Here is a 21941-nt window from a genome sequence, read left to right on the forward strand (position 1 = left end):
AAATATTTTTCATATGGATATGTAACAAACGCACCTGAGTGTAATGAAAAATCTCAAAAGACGTAGGGAACTCTGCATCCAGGCAGTCAGGTAAAGCAGCTGTTTAAACCAATGCCTAAACGGCTTTCAACATGTCCTATATTTCTAATTTCTGTACTCTGAGGAGCTGGCAAGAGCTGTGAGGAAAATGTTGTGAGCCAGCATTTCATAGAATCATAGAAGATCAGGGTTGGAAAAGACCTCAGGAGGCCAACTAGTCCAACCCCCTGCTCAAAGCAGGACCAACCCCAACTAAATCATCCCAGCCAGGGCTTTGTCAAGCCTGACCTTAAAAACCTCTAAGGAAGGAGATTCCACCACCTCCCTAGGGAACCCATTCCAGTGCTTCACCACCCTCCTGGTGAAATAGTGTTTCCTAATATCCAACCTAGACCTCCCCCACTGCAACTTGAGACCCTTGCTCCTTGTTCTGTCATCTGCCACCACTGAGAACAGCTGAGCTCCATCCGCTTTGGAACCCCCCTTCAGGTAGTTGAAGGTTCATATCAATCATTTCATTGCCATTCTTGTTACCCTTCACATCCCTTACTAGCTGCAACTCCAATTGTGCTTTGGCCTTCCTGATTACACCCCTGCATGCTCGAGCAATATTTTTATACCCTTCTCCAGTCATCTGTCCAAGTTTCCACTTCTTGTAAGCTTCCTTTTTATATTTAAGCTCATTGAAGATTTCTCTGTTAAGCCAAGCTAGTCGCTTGCTATATTTGCTATTCTTTCGGCACATTGGGATTGTTTGTTCCTGTGTTTCAATAAGGCTTCTTTAAAATACAGCCAGCTCTCCCGGACTCCTTTCCCCCTCATATTAGCCTCCCAGGGGATCCTGCCCATCAGTTCCCTGAGGGAGTCAAAGTCTGCTTTTCTGAAGTCCATGGACTGTATTCTGCTGCTCTCCTTTCTTCCTTTTGTCAGGATCCTGAACTCGACCATCTCATGGTCACTGGTGCCCAGGTTGCCATCCACCTTGACTGTGGCATCTTGACTGTGCCAGGACTTCCAATTCTTCCTTTTTGTTTCCCAGGCTTCTTGTGTTTGTGTACAGGCACCTAAGATAAGTAGCCGATTACTCTGCTTTTTCAGCATGAATCAGGAGGCCTCCCATGTTGCACCCTCCTCCTTGTGTCTCCTCCCTGTATCCCACCTCCCCACTTACCTCCAGGCATAGAATCAAAGAATCATAGAATATTAGGGTTGGAAGAGACCTCAGGAGGTCATCTAGTCCAACCCCCTGCTCAAAGCAGGACCAACACCAACTAAATCATCCCAGCCAGGGCTTTGTCAAGCCAGGCCTTGAAAACCATTAAGGAAGGAGATTCCACCACCTCCCTAGGTAACCCATTGCAGTGCTTCACCACCCTCCTAGTGAAACAGTGTTTCCTAATATCCAACCTAAACCTCCCCCTCTGCAACTTGAGACCATTGCTCCTTGTTCTGTCATCTGCCACCACTGAGAACAGCCGAGCTCCATCCTCTTTGGAACCCCCCCTTCAGATAGTTGAAGGCTCCTATCAAATCCCCTATCACTCTTCTCTTCTGCAGACTAAATAAGCCCAGTTCCCTCAGCCTCTCCTTGTAAGTCATGTGCCCCAGCTCCCTAATCATTTTTGTTGCCCTCCACTGGACTCGCTCCAATTTCTCCACATCCTTTCTGTAGTGGGGGGAGCAGAACTGGACACAATACTCCAGGTGTGGCCTCACCAGTGCTGAATAGAGGGGAATAATTACTTCCCTCGATCTGCTGACAATGGTCCTACTAATACAGCCCAATATGCCGTTGGCTTTCTTGGCAACAAGGGCACACTGCTGACTCATATCCAGTTTCTCATCCACTGTAATCCCCAGGTCCTTTTCTGCAGAACTGCTGCTTAGCCAGTCGGTCCCCAGCCTGTAGAGGTGCATGGGATTCTTCCTTCCTAACTGCAGGACTTTGCACTTGTCCTTGTTGAACCTCATCAGATTTCTTTTGGCCCAATCCTCCAATTTGTCTAGGTCACTCTGGACCCTATCCCTACCCTCCAGCATATCTACCTCTCCCCCCAGTTTAGTGTCATCTGTGAACTTGAGGAGAGTGCAATTAGTCCCATCATCCAGATTATTAATGAAGATGTTGAACAAAACCAGCCCCAGGACTGACCCCTGGGGAACTCCGATTGATACAGGCTGTCCACTAGACATCGAGCAGTTGATCACTACCCATTGACCCAGACAATCTAGCCAGCTTTCTAGCCACCTTATAGTCCATTCATCCAATCCATACTTTTTAAACTTGCTGTCAAGGATACTGTGGGAGATCGTATCAAAAGCACTGCTAAAGTCAAGTTATATCACATCCACCACTTTCACCATATCCACAGAGCCAGTTATCTCATCATAGAGGACAATCAAGTTGGTCAGGGATGGCTTGCCCTTGGTGAATCCATGTTGACTGTTCCTCATCACCTTCCTCTCCTCCAAGTGCTTCAAAATGGGTTCCTTGAGGACCTGCTCCATGATTTTGCTGGGGACTGAGGTGAGGCTGACCAGTCTGTAGTTCCTGGGGTTCTCTTTCTCCCCTTTTTTAATATGGGCACTATATTTGCCTTTTTTCAGTCATCCGGGATCTCCCCCGATCGCCATGAATTTTCAAAGATAATGGCCAATGGTTCTGCAATCACATCAGCCAACTCCCTCAGCACCCTTGGATGCATTAGATCCACCCCCATGGACTTGTGCTCGTCCAGGTTTTCTAAATAGTCCTTACTAGTACTGAGGTGAGAGCTGACCTTGTCTGTGAAGACCAAGGCAAAAAAAGCATTGAGTACTTCAGCTTTTTCCACATCATCTGTCACTAGGTTGCCTCCCCCATTCATTAAGGGTCCCACACTTTCCCTGACCTTCTTGTTGCTAACATACCTGTAGAAACCCTTCTTGTTCCCCTTCACATCCCTTGCTAGCTGCAACTCCAGCTGTGCCTTGGCCTTCCTGATTACACCCCTGCATGCGCTAGCAATATTTTTATACTCCTCCCTAGTCATCTGTCCAAATTTCCACTTCTTTGTAAGCTTCCTTTTTTAATTTAAGCTCACTGAAGATTTCACTGTTAAGCCAAACTGGTTGCCTGCATATTTGCTATTCTTTCTGTGGTGGTGGTGAGGTCACCATCCCCCGGTGAACCTAGTTACAAATCCCCAGGATAACAATGTTGCTACAGTATCAGTAAAAAGGGAAAGATCAAAGACAAATGTGCGTTGCAGCAAGTGAAAGAGAAAATTACCTTGTAAAATTGTTTTCATATTTCCATTAACTAAATAATTGAGTATTGTTTTAAATAATAAAGCCTTGAAAGAGACACAAATACAAAGCCAAATTACTCAGGTGCTGAATGAGGTCTCTGTAAATTCTGCAGGAATTGAACAAATCACAAATATTATTTGCCTATCACTGAGCAGAGCACAAATGCTTCCACAATACAGCATATACCAGAATGTGTTTTGTTCCTCTGTCAGAGAGCTACATCATAACAATAAGAAATACAGACTGCGTCAATGCTCGGGTGTATTGAGAAGGACAATTAGGAGAAAGGGCATGCTGATCTGACTAGCAAAGTGTACTCATCATTATTCACAGTCTATTTAAGGAGCGAAATTGAAATATATAAAATAAAAACTTCCTAGAAAAAAAAATATACAATGCTATGTTAAAAGGGATATATTGGAAACAAATGGGTAACACTGATCTCTGTTATACTCGACTAAAACAGTGCCTCCTACAGAATTTGGCCCAGTCTCTGTGGTATTACCACTACATTTGGCTGCAGAGTAAACATCATTTCAGTAGTTTCCATTTTCAGAAGCGTCATTTGTGACACCATAAAAGCTTTTATGTGTACGTTGTTATGCAAGTAGTCACGTGTTTTAAACCCACCGGCCAAAAATATCAATGTTAAACCATATTGATTATTGAACAACATGAGATTTGCAATGGATTGTTCAATAGCAGATTGCACAACACAGAGCGAGAGGGGTTACAGCTAAGATTTTAGGAGGGGGCTAGGAAAATTTGGTGCCCTCATGTCATTGCTCATTGGGAGTTTGGCACCTGATTCCCTTCAGCTCCTTTGCCAACAGCATCTGCCAGTGGTTCACACAGAGGTTACCATTGTTTGCCCTTGTGCTGAACTGAGAGGCCACTGTGGCATATTTTGTCTTTGTAATGACATCTGTTGCCTAAGTGTCACAGGGATGGGGCCATCCAGCCCAACATGTCACATATCCTAGAATCGTATGGTCATGGTATAAGAGGTGCTGTTGTGAAGCATAAGTGAAGGGGACACAACTGAAGTTGCCCAGGGAACCCTAACCCTAAACGCCCCGGGTCAGACAGCCCACTGAAGTAATGCCAGTTTACACCAGGGGAGCATCTGGCTTCCTGGCAGCATGCAATTAAATCTCTGACTTCACGTTGCAGTAAAGCAGCTTCCTGCATCTTATTTCTTTGTTGTTTATAAAAAAGGACAAAACATTTAAAATAAATCATGTTTTCTATTTTTATCAAGTATTTTGTCAAAAAAATATTTCCCAATATTCATCTGTATATTTGCTCCTCAAAAATCTTCTGTGTCCCCTTCATCCCCAACTCTACTCCAAAATAATAAAAGCCGCAACAAACGTGAATATTGGCAAGAATGAATCAAAATTGCAAAACTAGATGTGGACAGTACAGGCTTCTGCGAAGTATCCACGCAGCTATCTGGCCAATAAAGGCTTGTCTTTATTTGGGATGACCACATTCCAGGGAGATAGTAAATCAAATCCAATACGGTTACCTAGCAAACAAAAGGAGACTCTGGTATCCTGTTGGTAGCTAGCAAGAGCTGAGGTCAGTGTGCCTGGTACACGAAGGATACATGGATTCCACAGACCTCACCTTGCCCTGGTCTCCCATCTAATTACTAACCAGGCCCATGTCTGCTTAGCATTTAAATACAAGCATCGGGCCAATCAAGCATATTAATAGCAACACAGCTCCTTTCTAGCACTCATTGTAGCGGGGTGAGCACCCGCTCCAGCCCGGAAGGGGTTGGAAAAGCCCTGCAGAGGGCTGGGGCTACGGAAGGGAGCAAAACCCCGGACTATTGGCGGAAGTGGCTGCAGCTGGGGCCATGCCCCAAACTGAGCAACTAGGCCTTATAAGAAAGCCAGGGCAGCCAGAAGCTCAGGAGTCTCACTCTGACTGGAGAGAGAGACGGGCCTGGCTGCTGGGGAACTCACCTGGGGACCTAGAGGGAGGCAGGGCTGGGGAAAGGCCTTGGGGGCTGGGAGGCCCTAGGCCAGCAACTCCCCAGGCTGCAGAGCCTGGTCCTAGGCCCACATAGGTATTGGGGTTGCCTGTGATGATTGGCTGATAGACTGCAGCCCGCCCCAGGGCGCGGGGGCTAGACAGAGACTGGCAGTGGCCACGACTGAGGCAACGTGGGGATAGGGGGTGGGGGTTCCCCGGGGTGAGGAGACCCAGAGAGAGTGGGGTACTGCCAGGGGGGTAAGCACCCAAGACAAGGGCACCAGGGTCTGGGAGCGACACGGGGGCCAACAACAGGCAGGTCACCTGGCCTGCAGCAGGCACTCTGATGACTGGTGAGCTAATTCCTGAGATGACCAGCAGGAGGCGCTGCCGGGTGAGTCCGCGCCTGATTACACTCATCCAACCACTGGCTCTTCAATCAACACACTCCTCAAATTTCATAAAATGATTGCCAACTATAGAGAAAGCAACCACTTCACTCACCACTGAAATGCAACCACCTCTAAGTAGAAGCTGGTAGTCTTCAAACTGCACACACAAAAAATATATAACAAAGGAGGCCAGGAAGGGAAGAATATCACACCCATGCCACAGATTTTGGGGAGTAGAATTTCACCATGGCACTCATTTTTGTGGAACGTGCAAAGGCATTTCTACTTTACATTTTGTCTAAAAGTCGGGCTTCTAGCAGCACAGAGACACTAACCCCATATGAAGTCCTACCTCAGTACTGCCTCAGAGGGAAGAGCTCCACCTACTGAATCTCCAATGTTACTTTCTAAAGCACCTGCAGGTATATGTCATAGCCGGAAGTCTCACATACAAGTACGGATTATGGCCAACCTTCATAGCTTAAGAGATCTGACAAAATCACATCACAAGGCCCACAGAATGCATTTGCAAATAGACTAACAGAGTATGAGCTTAATATTCCATTAAATCACTAGGATCAGTTTTCATGACCCTCATGGGTTTGTCATATCCTGGATTGTTTGTGAGGCTGTGCATGCAAACAGACACAATGGAGCTGATCTTAGGCAACAGCCTGACCACTGTACGCAGAGGAATATGCCTTCATCATGGTCTCATCGCCACTTCCTGCAGGAGGGTCCTTCCATTATGCTAATGAGGCAAAGGACCCAGCTCTAAGAGTCTGGTCTCCACAACTCATAGACCTTAAGGCCTGAAGGGACCATCTCACCCACCCCATCCTCTAAAACAGTGGTTCTCAACCAGCGGTCTGGGGCCCCTTGCAGGGGCGCGAGCAGGTTTCAAGGGGTCTGCCAAGCAGGACCAGTGTTAGACTTGCTGGGGCCCAGGGCAGAAAGCCAGAGTCCCATTGCATGGGGCTGCAGCCCGGGGCCCTGAGCCCAGCCACCTGGGGCTGAAGCAGAAGCCTGAGCAACTTAGCTTCATGATGCTCCCTGTGGCATGGGGCCCTGGGCAATTGACCAGCTTGCTACCCCTTAATGGCGGCCCTGGCGTTTAGATCCAGAAAACCAGTTATTGTGGTACAGGTGGGCCGTGGAATTTTTATAGCATGTCTGGGGGGGGGGAAAGGTTGAGAAACACTCCTGTAAAAGACCCCTAACCTCTGGCTGCATTATTTAAGGCCTCAAATTATGATTTAAAGTCTTTAAGTTACAGAGAATCCACCATTTACACTAGTTCAAACCAGCAAGTGACCTGTTCCCCAGGCTGCAGAGGAAGGTGAAAATCCCCCAGGGTCTCTGCCAATCTGAAATTCCTTCCTGATCCCAAATATGGTGATCAGTTGAACCTTGAGCACATGGGTGAGATCCTCTAGCCAGACATCTGGGAAAGAATTTTCTGTAGTAACTCAGAGCCCTCCCCATCTAGTGTCCCCTCTCCAGCCATTGGGGATTTTTGCTACTAGCAGTCGCAGATGAGCCATATGCCATTGTAGGTAATCTTAGCATCCCATCCCCTCCATACATTTATCAAGCTCAGTCTTGAAACAAGTTAGTTTTTTGCCCCCACTGCTCCCCTTGGGAGGCTGTTCCAGGACTTCACTCCAATAAGCCTATGTCCTTTGTTAATAAACGTATTCTTGTTTTGTTACAAACCCATCTCAGTGCTGTGTGTTAGTGGGGGAGGGGGGTCCTCAGCCAGCTTAGCAGGCTGCTGTGTGCTCAGTCTCTCTGGAGGCAGCGGGTCCCTGGGAGAGGGGCTGGCGTCCCTGGGGAACTCTGGGAGTGGGGATCGCTGTGTGTTACCTGTGGGGCAGGGCGGGGCTGGGCTGGCAGATGCTGCAGGGTTTGCTGGCAAGGCAAGCAGGCTGGCGTGTCGGGGACAGATTCCCAGCTTAGCCGCAGCATAGCGCCCGCCCGCTGAGGCAGAGTGGTAACACAGTGGCTCACAGGTCTGGGTTTGCTGAGCAAGCCGTCACAGTGTCATTCAATCAGGCATCAAGCTGGGCTAGGGCATGGAAATAGCATGGTCTTGGCAGTCAGTGGTCTCCTCAGGGCAACAAACAGAGGTGGGACATCTGCGCTAACACTGCTAGGTTGGTCAGTGGCTTTAGGTCCTAGTGACTACATGGTGCTGCTGATCCAGCTGTGGCCCCTGGCAGGTCAGGGCTGTATTCCTTCAAAGTGGCTCCACTTATTTTAGGGGAATGCAAAGGGCTGTTTTGGCTGCCTGCTGCGGTGTCCCTGTCACTCCTCTTCTTCAGCATCTGTGTAAAGCCACTGGGGAAGGTCATAAAGACCTCAGGGCCAAAGTGTCACCAATCAGCGGATGACCCCCAGCTCTGTCTCACCTCCTCTTTGACCATTTCCTTGCTTTCCCAGAGACGGATGGGGGTCTTACACCGCCCACCGGAATAAGCGCATATTTTGTAAAAGTGGTCCCCAACCTTGAGGTCTTGCTAAACTCACTCTTACTTGTACACTCACCGAGAGCCATGTAGCTGGGAGTTCTTCCCTCCACCTATGGGAGGCTAAGAGACTGCCTCTTTTCACCTCACCTCAGTGCACCTGCCCTAGTTCACACCCACCATTATAAAACATACGGTTTGGCCTTCTTCTCTGCTTCTCCTCACACTAAGGAGGGAATGCCTCAAAATGACATAGACCGGGTCAGCAAGGGAAGATACGGAACACGCGTATGCCCCAGGAGAGAGTTGCCTCCTGGAGATGGTGGCATCTGTAGCCATCCCGCCTTCCCTGGGGGACCTGTCAAGGAGGATAATTTTAATTTATGCTGGGGGCTGCATATGAGCCACACGGGTGAATATACAGAGGGGATGTGTTTACTCCCTGCTCACCTGTGCCCAGTTTTTCTCACTAGAAATAAGCATGAACCAGGAATGAATTTGGCACAGAGCCTCCTTTTCTTTCTTTCCTCTCTCTCTCGCCTCTCCCCACAACTAGCATTAAGATCAACAGAAAAAAATCCACAGCCTTACCAGAAAAGACAGAGAACACCAAGGGCCTTCCTCTCCAGTCTTGACTAGGAATTGAACTCAACACAGAAACCTGTGCTGCCATTCATTTCTAGGCAACAGACTTTTGGCTGTTGCTTGTAAGCCATGCTGAAGAGAGTGGTTGGGACATTTCTTCCCTTCCACCAAAACACAAGGAATGTGTGCATCTATGTTTAGGCTACTGAACAGTTTGACTGTAAAATCAATCATCAGTCTAAAATAATGGCTGGAAAGTGGGGAGAGAAATCAGCATCACCAGACACGCAGACTTCCTTTGCAATATGACTAAGTACATCCCCAAAGACAGACCAACCTGCAGGAAGGCACAGCTTTTAGAAAGCCAAGTCTATGAGACAGCCATAACACTCCAAGCTTTCAAACTTAGCTACGCCCTTACAAAAGCACCCGAATAAGCCATTGTACGTATTTCATTAGCAACATTTTATGGCGAGGGGGACACAGAGGGAAAAGACTATTTTTGACCATTCTCTGAGGCACAAAATGCATATAGGGTTTATGTCTTAGTAAAGGGATAGCACTGAACAATACAAATAATTTAACATCAGGCCAAGTCCTCAATATTAATAAAGTTTAGTGCTAATAGGTTAAAAGGCTATTCAAGGTATTACAGATACTACACACAGACTGTTACTTTGAGAATATGCTATTAATATTATTGTCTAATATTAATATTAGTAGTAATTAACAGTATCATGCAGGTGACATAAAAGAGTAAAATGGGTATAAGAAAAATGAGGGTAGAACTCACATCCGGGTGTGGAATTGCATATTGTCCCTGAATTGTATAGGCCTGCAGAAGGAAAAGATATGTCATTAGACTTGGATGTAGTGTCCATTCAAGCCCTATGCCTCAGCTGCAGCTTCTAGCCAAATTCCTTCCCCTTGTAATAGCTAATCTGGGAAGGGGGAGAAGCCCCTTACGATTTTTGGAAAAGTATTTTTTATGTATAAATGAAGCCAGACAAGGCACCCACCCCCTCCCCATAAAGAACCCTATCACAAGTCCTCTCCTCTCCTCTCCCCGCTCCTCTCTCTTGTCAGCACTGTTTTTTTGGACTGGCCACTATAAAGCACTCAGCACCCCAGACTGCTGGCATTACACAATGAGCGTGCGTCTCTGCTTGAAATTATTTCTGTCACAGGGAGCAGCGCTGCCCACTCAGCAGCTCCAGAGCCATCACTTAACAATACAGAAGTATAACAAATGTACGTATGAGTCCCCAGGTGCCTCTCTTTGGATTACAGGATCCTCATTTAGAGGTCAGCACTGGGCTGTCACTGCAGAATTGCTGCACAGTCCTTACACCCAATGCACAAATTGCCCTGAAGATTTTTGAACAGTGGCACCCTTGGGAAGCTGTATAAATACATAGCAGCAGCTGGCTAGCTTGGAAAATCCCTTGTCATGTGACCACCTCCAATCTCTCCAGTGTGAATCTGATTAAATAACTCTAAGGTTATGAGTAGGGCCCTACCAAATTCACAGTCCATTTTGATCAATTTCACGGCCAGAGGGTTTTTTAATTGGTTAATTTCATATTTTTTGCTTTTTACATCTGAAATTTCACAGTGTTGTAATCAGTGGGTCTGATCCTTCCATTCCAGAGCTGCCATGCAAGGGAAGGACAAGTCCTGACCCTTCGCAGCCCAGCAGGGACTCACAGCTAGGAACCGCCCCCAGCTGGGGTGCTTCCAGGAGCAGGGGGATATTGGACCCAGCTCCACAAGTCTCCTCCAGCTGCAGGAACCTCTGGGGCTGGAGTTTCATGCAGCAGAGGGAGGCACTCTAAGGTGGGTCTGATCTCCCCCTGAGAACAAGAGTGGCCATGCAGGGGAAGGATAAGTCCTCTCCCACCCTAGCCCAGCCAGGACTTGCAGCTAGAAGCCCCCTAACTGAGGCGTTCCCAGCAGCAAGGGGGAGATCAGATTTCACAGGGAAGGGCTTATTTCAGTCTGTGACACATTTTTCAGGGCTGTGAAATTGGTAGGACCCTAGTTCCGAGGTTGCAGGAAAGGGCGCCATGTTGGGTGATCAGAATGCTGCTGTGTTTGCACCGAAGAGGATCTGTGTAGTCGGCACTACCGTATCACAGGGGCTGAGACTGAGGGCTTGTCTACACTTACGGCGCTGCAGCTGTGCCACTGTAGCGCTTAGTCATGATGCTACCTATGCTGATGGGAGAGCTTCTCCTGTCGGTGCAAGTACTCCACCTCCCCGAGAGGTGGTAGCCGGGTCACTGGGAGCTAGGTCAGTGTTTTCCAAACCCCTGAGCGACGTTGTTATACCAACATGAGTTTGCAGTGTAGACCAGGGTTGAGAGGTCACAACTATGGAAACATTTGAGTGGAAAGCAAATTAATGTATTCATCCCTGGATTCCATGCTATGCCATGAAACACATATCACATGTGGGGGTTCTTAGGGGTTACACTGTCCATCTCTTCCATGTGTGTATCAGAGAAGTTCCTTCCAGGAGTCGCTGGGCATGGAAGTGAGACCATTACAAGTCAGACAGGGAAGCATTTAGGCTACATCTATGCTGCAATCGTGGAGGGGGAAGGAAGACATACCTGCGCTTTAATGTAGCTAGCTCACTAAAAATAGCAGTAACGACATGGCAGCATGGGCTGTGCTTGGCCTCCCTGGGTACGTATTGTCCTTGCTAGCCTCCACTGAAGCCCCCCTCATGGCGTCCTTTTTAGCTTGCCAGCCAGATGAAAGCTAGTGCAAGTACTTCTGCCCGAGCTGTAAACCATACCATGCTGCACAGACCGATCCTTACAGAGTGTGGGCCGTGGGTTTGAATTTATTTCTGAGAACTTTTTTCTTTTATCTAGAGACCATCCTTTCATGATAGTCCAACTTGAATTTAGAAGTTGCACAGCTGAACAGACAACACAACTGCAAGCCTGAGTCACCTCTAACGACCAGCCTGATCCCTCAGGGACCGGCCAGCCGACAGGAGCTCAGCAACCTCACGTTAGGGCTGGGCCCTAGCTCTTAAATAGCTTGCACCCTAATTGATAGAGCTAAATGGCTTCGTACTGACATCCCACAAACATCACCATCACTTAATAGACAGCAGATATTTGGGAAGCCAGTATTAACCAGGGCTCTGAATTTGCCACTTATGGCTGGAGCATGAGATGTGCGCAGAATATACCAACTGTAAAGGGCACCAACTACGTCCCTTTTCCCCCTGTACATGGCCCATACTCCTGCCCAGAACTGATCATTCTGAACCCACATCCTAACAGTGCTGATATAGTGTCCTTCCTCCTGACAGAATTTCCATCTGTCAGCGGGAGTTTAGCCAGAGGAAGGCTTCCACTGGCAGAACTGAATCCTTTAGTCATATTCATCTACCCTACAAAACACTATGGCTGGGATTTGCAAAGCCACATAAGAGCTTTGGACATCCAATTTCTCTTACAGTTAGCGGGAACTGGACATCCAAACCCCACGTGTGGCGTTGAAAATCTCACCCCATAGACATGCTAACACTACAAAGCAGGGTATTTAGAGAGAGAAAAAGAATTCAGTCCAGGATCTGTGGCTGGTGTAGGGAAAAGGGGGCTAAGGAAATGTCTCTGTCCTTGGTACTGACTTCAACAGACAGTGATTTCCCCCTCCTGGCCACTACAGATGAATTGTCTCTATCCACTGTCCAAAAGGGACGTAGCAAAAATCACCGAAACAGCGCCTTTGTGCAGAGTGAGTGTGATTTGCTTCTCAGGTCTGACAAAGGGTTTGCTGAGCCCTGCAGCTCAGCATCTTGGAAGAGTTTGTTTAGAAATAAACACCCAAATCAGTGACAGAATGGCCTGTAATGTGTAGAATTAGCAATGAAAGGCCCAATTCTGTTTTACATCATTGATGGTGTAAGTGAGCTCAGAATCAGACCCTAAACCCTTCAGTTATTTAGGTGTTTGTGATGTCACCATTAGCTTTTGCAGGGGTAACGCAAAATCCTGCTCTCGGGTCTTAGAAAGTGAGAAATATTTTGTTTAAAATTATAAAATGTCCAGTATTTATACACTTTTAATCTGTACATACATTATGTTACTACATTGGGGTGAAATGTACCCCGTGCAGAGATGCAGCAAAAGTCCAGGGTGCCATTTATGTCTCACTTATACCCTCAAAATAGAGCGTATGTGGCATTTAAGCCTTGTGGTGGCTCTCTACATTGTGGTGAATTTCACCCGCTGTAATTCAGGGTTTGGCGTTTCCTAGATATCTTGTCTCTTCAGCAAAGTTTTGCAACAATCCGTTAACATACTCTTTTTATCACTTTGAAAATAAGCATTATTGTCTGCCAACAGCTGTAAAGTAGATGCCCCAGTGCTAAGGAGTTTATTGGGTAGTAATACATATCTGATCAATTCAAACATTTTTCAGATGATTCCACAATAAATGGCATAAAGGATGGATAACACTTTGTAAAGGGAGAGTAAAGACAGTAAAGAAGAGGAAAGTCTCGTAACCTTTGAAAAGTTACATCACTCTTTGCAAACAACAAGCTGTTTGGCTCAGTCATATCCTCAGCTTGGTGGGGTGAAGATCAATAACAAGTGTCGAGAAATCGGACACAAAAGCCAATTCAGTGTTTTCTTGCCATCAAAAATTCTATTCTCTGATTCTTAGAACATTGACAAAGATAAGGTGGGTGAGGTAATATCTTTTACTTGCATTATACATGTCCACAGTCTCCAAAATTTCCATTGCCAAATCTTTCACTCCCTGGGCTGTATTGGAAAACAGATTGAGGGTGTTCTCTAAATTGTTCAATTTTTCCTTTAAATTTCCATTTGATATTTTGCTTTAATTTTTTTTAAATGGTCAGGCTCTGGACATAGCTCATTGGTGTACACGCTTGTCAGCTCCTAATTACACATCCGGTCCAAAAGGATCAGTAATATACATACTTATTTCCAATGGGGACTTGGTAACTAGAGATGTCGAAATGAAAAGTGGTGCAATAAGCATAACATTAAATAATGTCCAAAATAAGCAGTCCAGCCTCTTGAGGCTATTCTGTGATATCTTTCGATGATTACATACAGAATTAGCCACAGCTAGGACCATGTCTTGGACAGATGCAAATCAACTTTCTTAAAGAATAAATTGGATACAGTAGTTGTTTTTAAAAGGTCAACATTTCCCAACAGAGACTTTAGCGATATAGCCAATCCAAAGCACATGGGAAAACCACAGAGGGCTAACTGTAAGAAAACACTGATATTTTAATGGGAACCGCTGTAAATATATCTGAAAATACTGGAGTTTTACTACAAGTCAAAATGCACCTAGAGTTGATCTACATGCAAATTCCCAATCCCCCTTGGACCTGGTCCACACTGTAGTTTTCTCAAACACCTCCCTTGTGCTGCCATGTGGCATAGCAGTGACCCAAAGGGACACATTGCTTGGAGCCCTCCATTGCTTTGACGCTGGAGATCTCATGCAATCAGTCAGGTGTGGGGCCTTCCCTCCCCTGGAGAGACAGGGCGTATGGCCTAAACTGTGCCATCTGCATAGAGGACCGGGATCTGTGTGTGATTCCTGAAAGAGCCACGTTGCCAGGGCTCAGAGGTGGGGGTGGCTCTTGGAAGCATGGAGGGGGAAGCCGTGCATTAGTTGCTGAAGGTGCAGGGTGCACTAACCTGTACTACCTTGGTGCTGGGGAGCAGTGGAATCTGCAGGGCCCAGCCAGCCCCTAGCCCTGCTCCCTGCTAACCCATAGAGCCTTCCTTTGCACAGTCCCTACAGAGGGGCTCCCAAAGGATCCGGAGCATGTTGTGGAAGTGGCACTCCCCTCATCCCCTTCTCCCCATCCAGGATCAGAGCTACCAAGTTCTGCTCAACTCCATGGGTGCCATGTCTCACCAGGAACAGTCACTGACTCCCCTCAGGGTGCCCCAGGGCCGCTCTGGCAAGGAGGCAGGAGCACTCCCTCTCTGCACAGGAGGTTGGGTCGGGCAGATGCACGAGCAGCTGGGGAATGGGAAGTCAGAAGTGACTGGGGAGCCTGGAAATGTCAGTGGGGTCCAGAGCATTTCAAGGAGTCAGGGTCGGAGTGTGGCAGACTTGGTTCACTGAGTCATTGCAAGTGGGGTGGAGAGAAAGCACTGCTGGAACCTGAGGCTGGTGGGGGTTGCTGATGGGATGGGAGACCCTGAGACTGTTGGGGGGTGTTGGGGATGGAACAGTCTGAAGTGGAGAGTGGGGAAAGCCTCAGCAGTTGGTGGGATTGCTGGTGGGGGGCAGCCTGAGGCTGTTGGAGGGTTGTTGGGGGATGTAACAGCCTGAGGTGGGTGGGGTGTGGCAGAGCCTGAGGCTGTTGGAGGGTTGTTGGGGCGTGGAACAGCCTGAGGTGGGTGGGGTGTGGCAGAGCCTGAGGCTGTTGGAGGGTTGTTGGGGGTCGAACAGCCTGAGGTTGGTGGGGTGTGGCAAAGCCTGAGGCTGTTGGAGGGTTGTTGGGGGATGGAACAGCCTGAGGTGAATGGGGTGTGGCAGAGCCTGAGGCAGTTGGAGGGTTGTTGGGGGGATGGAACAGCCTGAGGTGAATGGGGTGTGGCAGAGCCTGAGGCAGTTGGAGGGTTGTTGGGGGGATGGAACAGCCTGAGGTGAATGGGGTGTGGCAGAGCCTGAGGCAGTTGGAGGGTTGTTGGGGGGATGGAACAGCCTGAGGTGAATGGGGTGTGGCAGAGCCTGAGGCAGTTGGAGGGTTGTTGGGGGGATGGAACAGCCTGAGGTGGGTGGGGTGTGGTGTGGCAGAGCCTGAGGCTGTTGGAGGATTGTTGGGGGGATGGAACAGCCTGAGGTGGGTGTGGTGTGGCAGAGCCTGAGGCAGTTGGAGGGTTGTTGGGGAAGCGATGGGGGGCAGTACCTGTGCCAGGAACTGTAGCTGGGGATGCTGAGCTGGAGACTGCCTGCGGGGGTGAGGTTACATGGGAGTGTGGCACCGAACGCCTGACACCCCTCAACCCTGCTGTATACAAGGGGAGATCTGAGGCAGCTGGGGGCATTTTCCCCCATACATTTGTTCTTCCAGTCCCAGGACTGGACGCTTGCCCCTATCTGAGGCAGAGCCCTTACAACTAATGGCTTCTTATGCAGAGTAGCTAAGGAATTTTTCTTTATACAGCCAATGAGGATTTCTGACCCCCTAGCGCCCCACTTCTTCCCTTGAAATAAACCTCTGCTCAAGACACCAGAAATTTAACAGCAGGGGGAAGTTCCTTCCATCTTACTCTCCCTTTTGAGAAGATACAGTTCACTCCACAGCTGGACCCAAAGCTCTTCTGCAGGACTGCTGCTCAGAGGACACTGATACACTCGATTTAGCAAGCTTTTGGCGACTGGCTAAAAAGTCAGATGCTAAGTCTGCATTCTGCTGTGTGTCCTCATCATGTGCTCCCATACTTGGTTTGCATGTCTGCTAGCAATTATGGGCTGGGAGAACATGCTTTAAACAGGGTTGCCTTGGAAGGCACATAGATGTTTAGCGACCACCAAGATATAAATTGGCTCCTAATGCCCATTTTTCCAAGGGCACACACTGGAGTGGCTCCATTTTTGAGCATCTAAATGGAGAGAACTGGGGCCTCCCCGGAAGTCAATGGCACCTGCAGGTGCTTGTCCCTTCTGAAAATCGAATTGGGCACTCACTCACTGAGGCACCCAAAAGGATGTTTTGGGAATTTTTGGCCACATATTTTTCTGTTTGCGATCATTGTGGTTTGAAGGGAAATTACTGGAGACTGGGAGAATTCCCATCTGAATTTGCTTCTTAGATACAACAATAATGAGTCCTATAGAAAACAGAGATTTTATTGGAGACAATTAGATTAGACAGATGACATAAGTGTAATTCATGTCATTGCAAGCTGGACCCCGAACTTCAGAATAGGGCTACCTATACATCTGAAAATGCCCTGGGCACTTAAGCACTCTCTCTACAAAGTTGCTAGGGTTTAATTCAGATTGGTTTTATAAGGCAGTTGCAAACCAGTTTCAGGGTTTCCATCCAGAGGTTTGCACTGGTTTAACTAAACTGATTTTTTAAATGACTTCAGTTAAACTGGTGCAACGAGGTATTTAGAGCAGCCCCCTCAAGCCAGCTCCAGCCCTAAGGAATGATGTGTAATAAATATGACAATGTAGGTCTCACCGGGGACGCGCTCACAGTCACTTCCATGCTTGAGGAGTAATGAGAAATCACGACACTACAGGAGAGATGGGGATGCTAACACTTACTTCATATTTTATATCAGTTTTAAATTAATGTAATTCTTGATCTGTGTTTGATTTTAAAAAATGTGCATTGATTATCTTAAGCAAAAAGCAGTGCCAGCAACCAAGAATTCAGACGCTCTGCAAATCTCCGGCAAGCCAATGTGGGGAAGTGCCATGAAAGGCACTAGTCACTATGGAAAAGAAAGTGCAGATTCAATTTCAAAGGGTTATTATAAACACATTCAAAGTTCCTTAACTGTGGGCCAAACTCTGCCCTGATTTACAGGCAGTAAAGCCAGGGCAATACTGCCTTTTATTTTTCAGTCCCTCCATTAAAAACAATGGTGATTATGTAGTAACAAACATTACTGGTACAGCAGTAGCTTCTGCTAACTGTGTAAAAACTGTGCAACACCTCCCTGTATTGTGGGCTTTAATCAAAGGCCCAACTCAGGCAAACCTTTAATGAGAGGTTTGTGTAAATAAGGACTTAGGACCCACTTAGGACCCAAGGGGCTGAGTTTTCTCTGGGAAGCGCTGAGCACCCTAGCTCCAAGTCCAGTCCTACTGCTACCAAAGTGATGTTTAATTGGAGCTGTGTGAAACTTTCTGAGTGAAACTGAAAATACTAGACGTGAGAAAGCTTTTGGATTCCTCTGAGAAAATATTAACTGGCCTATCTTCATATGAAAAGCTAATTTTCACTAAAAAATGGGAAAATGTCAGTGAAAACAGCTTTATTTTTATGCATCTAAAGGTGAAATGTTGCTCAAAACTGAGCAGAATATAGGAAAAATAAAGCTAAGGTTCCAGCAAAGATGGGGCTGCAGCAGAAACATGCCAAAGTGTGATGTTTTACATCACAACTGGTATTTTCACTGTGTGTAAGCATCCCGAACAAACTAGTGAAAAGCATTCCCATTCCTCACAGCCCTTGTCTCACAGCACGAAGGGATTGATCCTGCAAGGTGCTCAGTTCTCTGAGACAAACCCAGCACAGCACTTCATCATGTGCTGAATATGCACGTGCTAAGGTTCTTTCCTGGATCAGGACTAGAGCGCCCAGCACCTTACCTTGCAGACTCAAGCCCCAAATGTGCCTGCTAAGAATGTGCAGTTGTTTCCTAGAATGCAAGACAGCATGTAAGCGGGTTGTAAAATTCACTTCTATTCCCAGCAATTTGGCTGGAGGAAGAATTTTTCATACTCTCTTCCCATGGATGGAGCAACTAAGCCAGGTACTCAGGAAAATTAACCAAGAGCAGTTTAGCAAAGAGCTTTCAGTCCAGCTGCTTTGGCACAATATGAATGGGATGAAACCATGCAAGTGAGAAGGCGAGAAAACCTGAGTGCACTAACAGGCAGCGGCTGGTGCTGCAGTAAAAGGCTGAGGTTGGCAGTGGAGGCCGCAAGCGGGTCGGCTCTTACCTGACCACCTGCAAAAATGACAGGGGTGGAGGCGGGCTTTGGGCGATAGGGAATGGTGGCACCTTTCGGTGGGGACTAGGAAAAGGGACAAGGAGAGGGAGAGAGAACATTAGAACAGCTTTCCTGAAACATCAGTAAAAAGAAAGTTAGAAAGCAACCAACCCAACACAGGTCATGGACACCACAAGGCACACGAATTCTATTAGATTGTCCTTGTCCCGCAGAGATTCCTTCAATAACTTTAACAGAAACGTTGGGACTGGGCGAATATCATTTCCAAATGATAGGAGACAAGGGAAATAGTCATTTGAACGGGGGGGGGGGGTGAGTCCTTAAATTAAATGAGATGAGGCTTCTCAGCAATTCCCTTTCCTACGGGCTTTACTCCAATGAACCTTCTCTACTTAATCTATTTCACTCTCCTACACTTGTCACCATACACACTGTATATACTTATTTCTCTGCTAATCTACATTCATAATTTACCAGGCTTTTGTGCATGAGAGAACATCCTAGCACCACCCCCCTCAAACTCTCAATGAAGACAAGTGGCAACAGCAGGATGTGCTGGCTATGGGATATGCAGTGGGGTTGCTAGGGAGATAGCTCGTTAGGAATACATATAGAGAAGTTTTCTTCATATCGTAGCCTTTGTTACCATCATCAAGCTATGCTGTACATATCGACAGCTGATTACAGCATCGCATCGGTGATGTCAGGTGTTGGATATGATGCTGTGGCACTAGTGTAGAGCACCGCACACTATAAGTGTGTTGGAGGGAAATTAGAAAGAGTGAGAAGATTGTACAACAGATAGACCATCTTTGTCTTCTCCACTTAAAAAAATACTTTTTAGTTTCCTCCAATGCAGATAGGCCACCAGTGCTGCTGGTCCTGCTTTTATCTTATGAACCTTGCAACCATTGCAAGGTCTTTGGGGCAGAGACTGTCTGGTTACTATATATCCATACAGGACAGTGCAGGACTTTAGTGGAATGGGGCCTGCTATGTGGTGCAGTAGTAGCAATAATAATAACAAAGAACTGGTGAATGTAATATACACACACAGGGCAGCTCACAAACTATTGTCCCACAAAAACTTGGAAATTACCCTGCCTCTCCAATGATCTCTATATTTTAGAAGAGAAGCATTTTATTATAAACCTGCAAATAAGAAATTATGTTTATTACACTCAGTGGTGAGTGATTTCCTTGTTTCCTGGTTTAGAAAGGAAATAGCATACAGCTATTGTGACCCCTTTCCGTGATGTTACTGTACTGATGAAAGGGATCACACTGGGGGCATGGAAGATTTAAGTCCTTTGCTTATCCACAGAACAGGGACAGCACAAGCAGCAATTGTGCAAGCTGCACACACACACACAAACTCCAACAATGTGCTGGTGGAGCAAGTGAGCAGTGACTGAAGAGCCACCATGTAGCCACATGCCGTTGGGAGGGTTCTCCCCACACACACCCTCTGTCTTTTCATCCTGCCACGTCAATGCCATTTGCCAATTCAGTCTCCTGCTTCAACCTGACCTGTCTGTTGTGAAGGCAGTGCAAGAGCTGTATTCTGTGACTATTGCTCCTAATAGTGTTTGTGACAAGTGCATGCTGAGTACTGTCTGAGAACCAAATCATTGTTAATGCATGAAAGAAATCTTGCGAAAGCCTCTTCCTGTGAGATTTCAGACCAAAATGTTTGGATTCATATCCATTATTGTTTCTATTATATACAATACATATTTACAGGTAATTCTAGTTTATATCTATAATTGTAATTACACACACAACTACTATCTGCAGAATGCACGGCATATAAAATCAATATGAGTATTAAGAACCTCACAATAAATATTAACACACAGAAAAACTGTGTGATCAAATCCCCCAAATGAACTACAGTATTTTAAGGCTCTATATTCACAAGTCTGCTTTCTCTCATACTGCATTAACACCACAGGAAAAATGTGAATTTCACTGGTTAAGTAACAGAAAGGTGACAGGATTGTAGTGAAAGTCATTGTAAAGTTTTACAAAAAATATCGATACTTCAGCTCAGAGACCTATCTCCCGTTTTGACTCAGGCTTCCCATTTGCCTCTACTGCCATAATGGGCACTGAATTCTGCATCTCCAAACAGGTACCTGGTGCTGCAAACCTGTCCATCACTCGTGCAGCCCTGCCTGTGATTACTGCTGCTCCAAACCCACCTCTGCCAAAATCCTTCTCCCAACCTCCTCCCTCTCCCAGCTTCCCTTGCTAAGAACTCCCCAGACTCCAGTGTGCAGAAGGCTGATTCCTGCCTTCCCTCACATACTAAATACAGGGACCATATCGCTCCGGTCCTCAGACAATACCGCTGCCCCATTCATTTCAGGATCCAGTTCAAAATGATCTTCCTAGTTTTTCAAATGCTCCACGGACTTGCTCCAGCTCATGTCACAGATCTTATTTCTCTCTACGCCCTTCCCACTCCCCTTGCTTTTCTAGCACTAAGCCATCTGGGTCCCGCCGCACAAGCTCTCCGGCCTAAGGGAGAGAGCCTATGGCCTCCTAATTTCGAAAGCAACCTTCTTGTGACTCTACTGCTGACTGCCCCTCCATCTCATTTCAAATCTCCTGAGAAAACATCGGATTTCACTTATCGGTTACGTTAGAGTTCAGTCCCAGACTCCATAACTAGTAAATGAACAGAGTGCATGGCTGGCCAAGAACATATTATGAGGATTTTAAAATAGAGGTACCAGGAAACAGCTATGATCCAGTAACTGAGGGTGAACAACAACATCAATAGCTATTCCAGGGTTTTCACTGTAGTTTGGTTGTTGGTAGCTTTTCCTATATACTTTACCCCCATTGTTACAGACTGTACCTCCAGCATCACCACACAGATCTGTTTGACACACTGGATAATTGCATCGGGGGTCCCCGAAATTGTCACTGCCCGCTCTGTGGAGTTGGGCAGCATGTCCCCCGCCACTTGAACCTGAGCACCTGTTGACTGGAGAAAGCAGGAAGGGGGAGAGAGAGAGAGAGAGAGAGGAAGAATAGCAAAGTTGAATGCACAGCAGCTGTAACAATGAAAACACCTAATCATCCCTTTCTTTGTAGTCAGCTGCAACTTCAATGCGCTCGTGTTTTGGTGCATTAGACCCTGGTTAAGAATTGCTTGCTTTGCAAATATTACATGACAATCACCCTCCCTCCTCTTGCCATGCCATGTACACAGTGAATATGTCAGTCTTCAAGGCCTGTAGAAGTCAAATGTAATGCCATGCCAGTGCTGGCAGGAGCCCGGGTCAGTTACATGCTGGGATCCTTAGGAAATCAAAAGTCTCAGTTTAACATTTCCGAGTCAGCTGCTGGTGGCAGGCATTTTGCTGGAGGTGACGCCATTTGTGAAGCTGGCTGCAAAGTCAGTTTCCATTCTCACGTGAGTTAAATGTAGCTTTTAAATGGT

The 21941-nt window shown here is 46.8% G+C and overlaps 1 protein-coding gene across 2 annotated transcripts in view; it reads right to left on the bottom strand.

Moving 5' to 3' along the window:
- The window catches only part of PCBP3 (poly(rC) binding protein 3), a 129973-nt gene that overhangs the window by 23332 nt on the left and 84700 nt on the right, over positions 1–21941 (bottom strand). Inside the window, exons 7-8 of one of the 2 annotated variants that reach the window (XM_045032698.1) lie at positions 21354–21482; positions 9555–9596 (exon numbers count right to left, since the gene is read on the bottom strand). In XM_045032698.1, coding sequence (XP_044888633.1) covers positions 9555–9596; positions 21354–21482 — 171 coding nt within the window. The remainder of the gene's footprint in view (positions 1–9554; positions 9597–21353; positions 21483–21941) is intronic. The other variant, XM_045032699.1, reaches the window with a different exon arrangement.

The sequence above is a fragment of the Mauremys mutica genome, chromosome 10 (assembly GCF_020497125.1).
Source record: "Mauremys mutica isolate MM-2020 ecotype Southern chromosome 10, ASM2049712v1, whole genome shotgun sequence".
Lineage (NCBI taxonomy): Eukaryota > Metazoa > Chordata > Testudines > Geoemydidae > Mauremys > Mauremys mutica.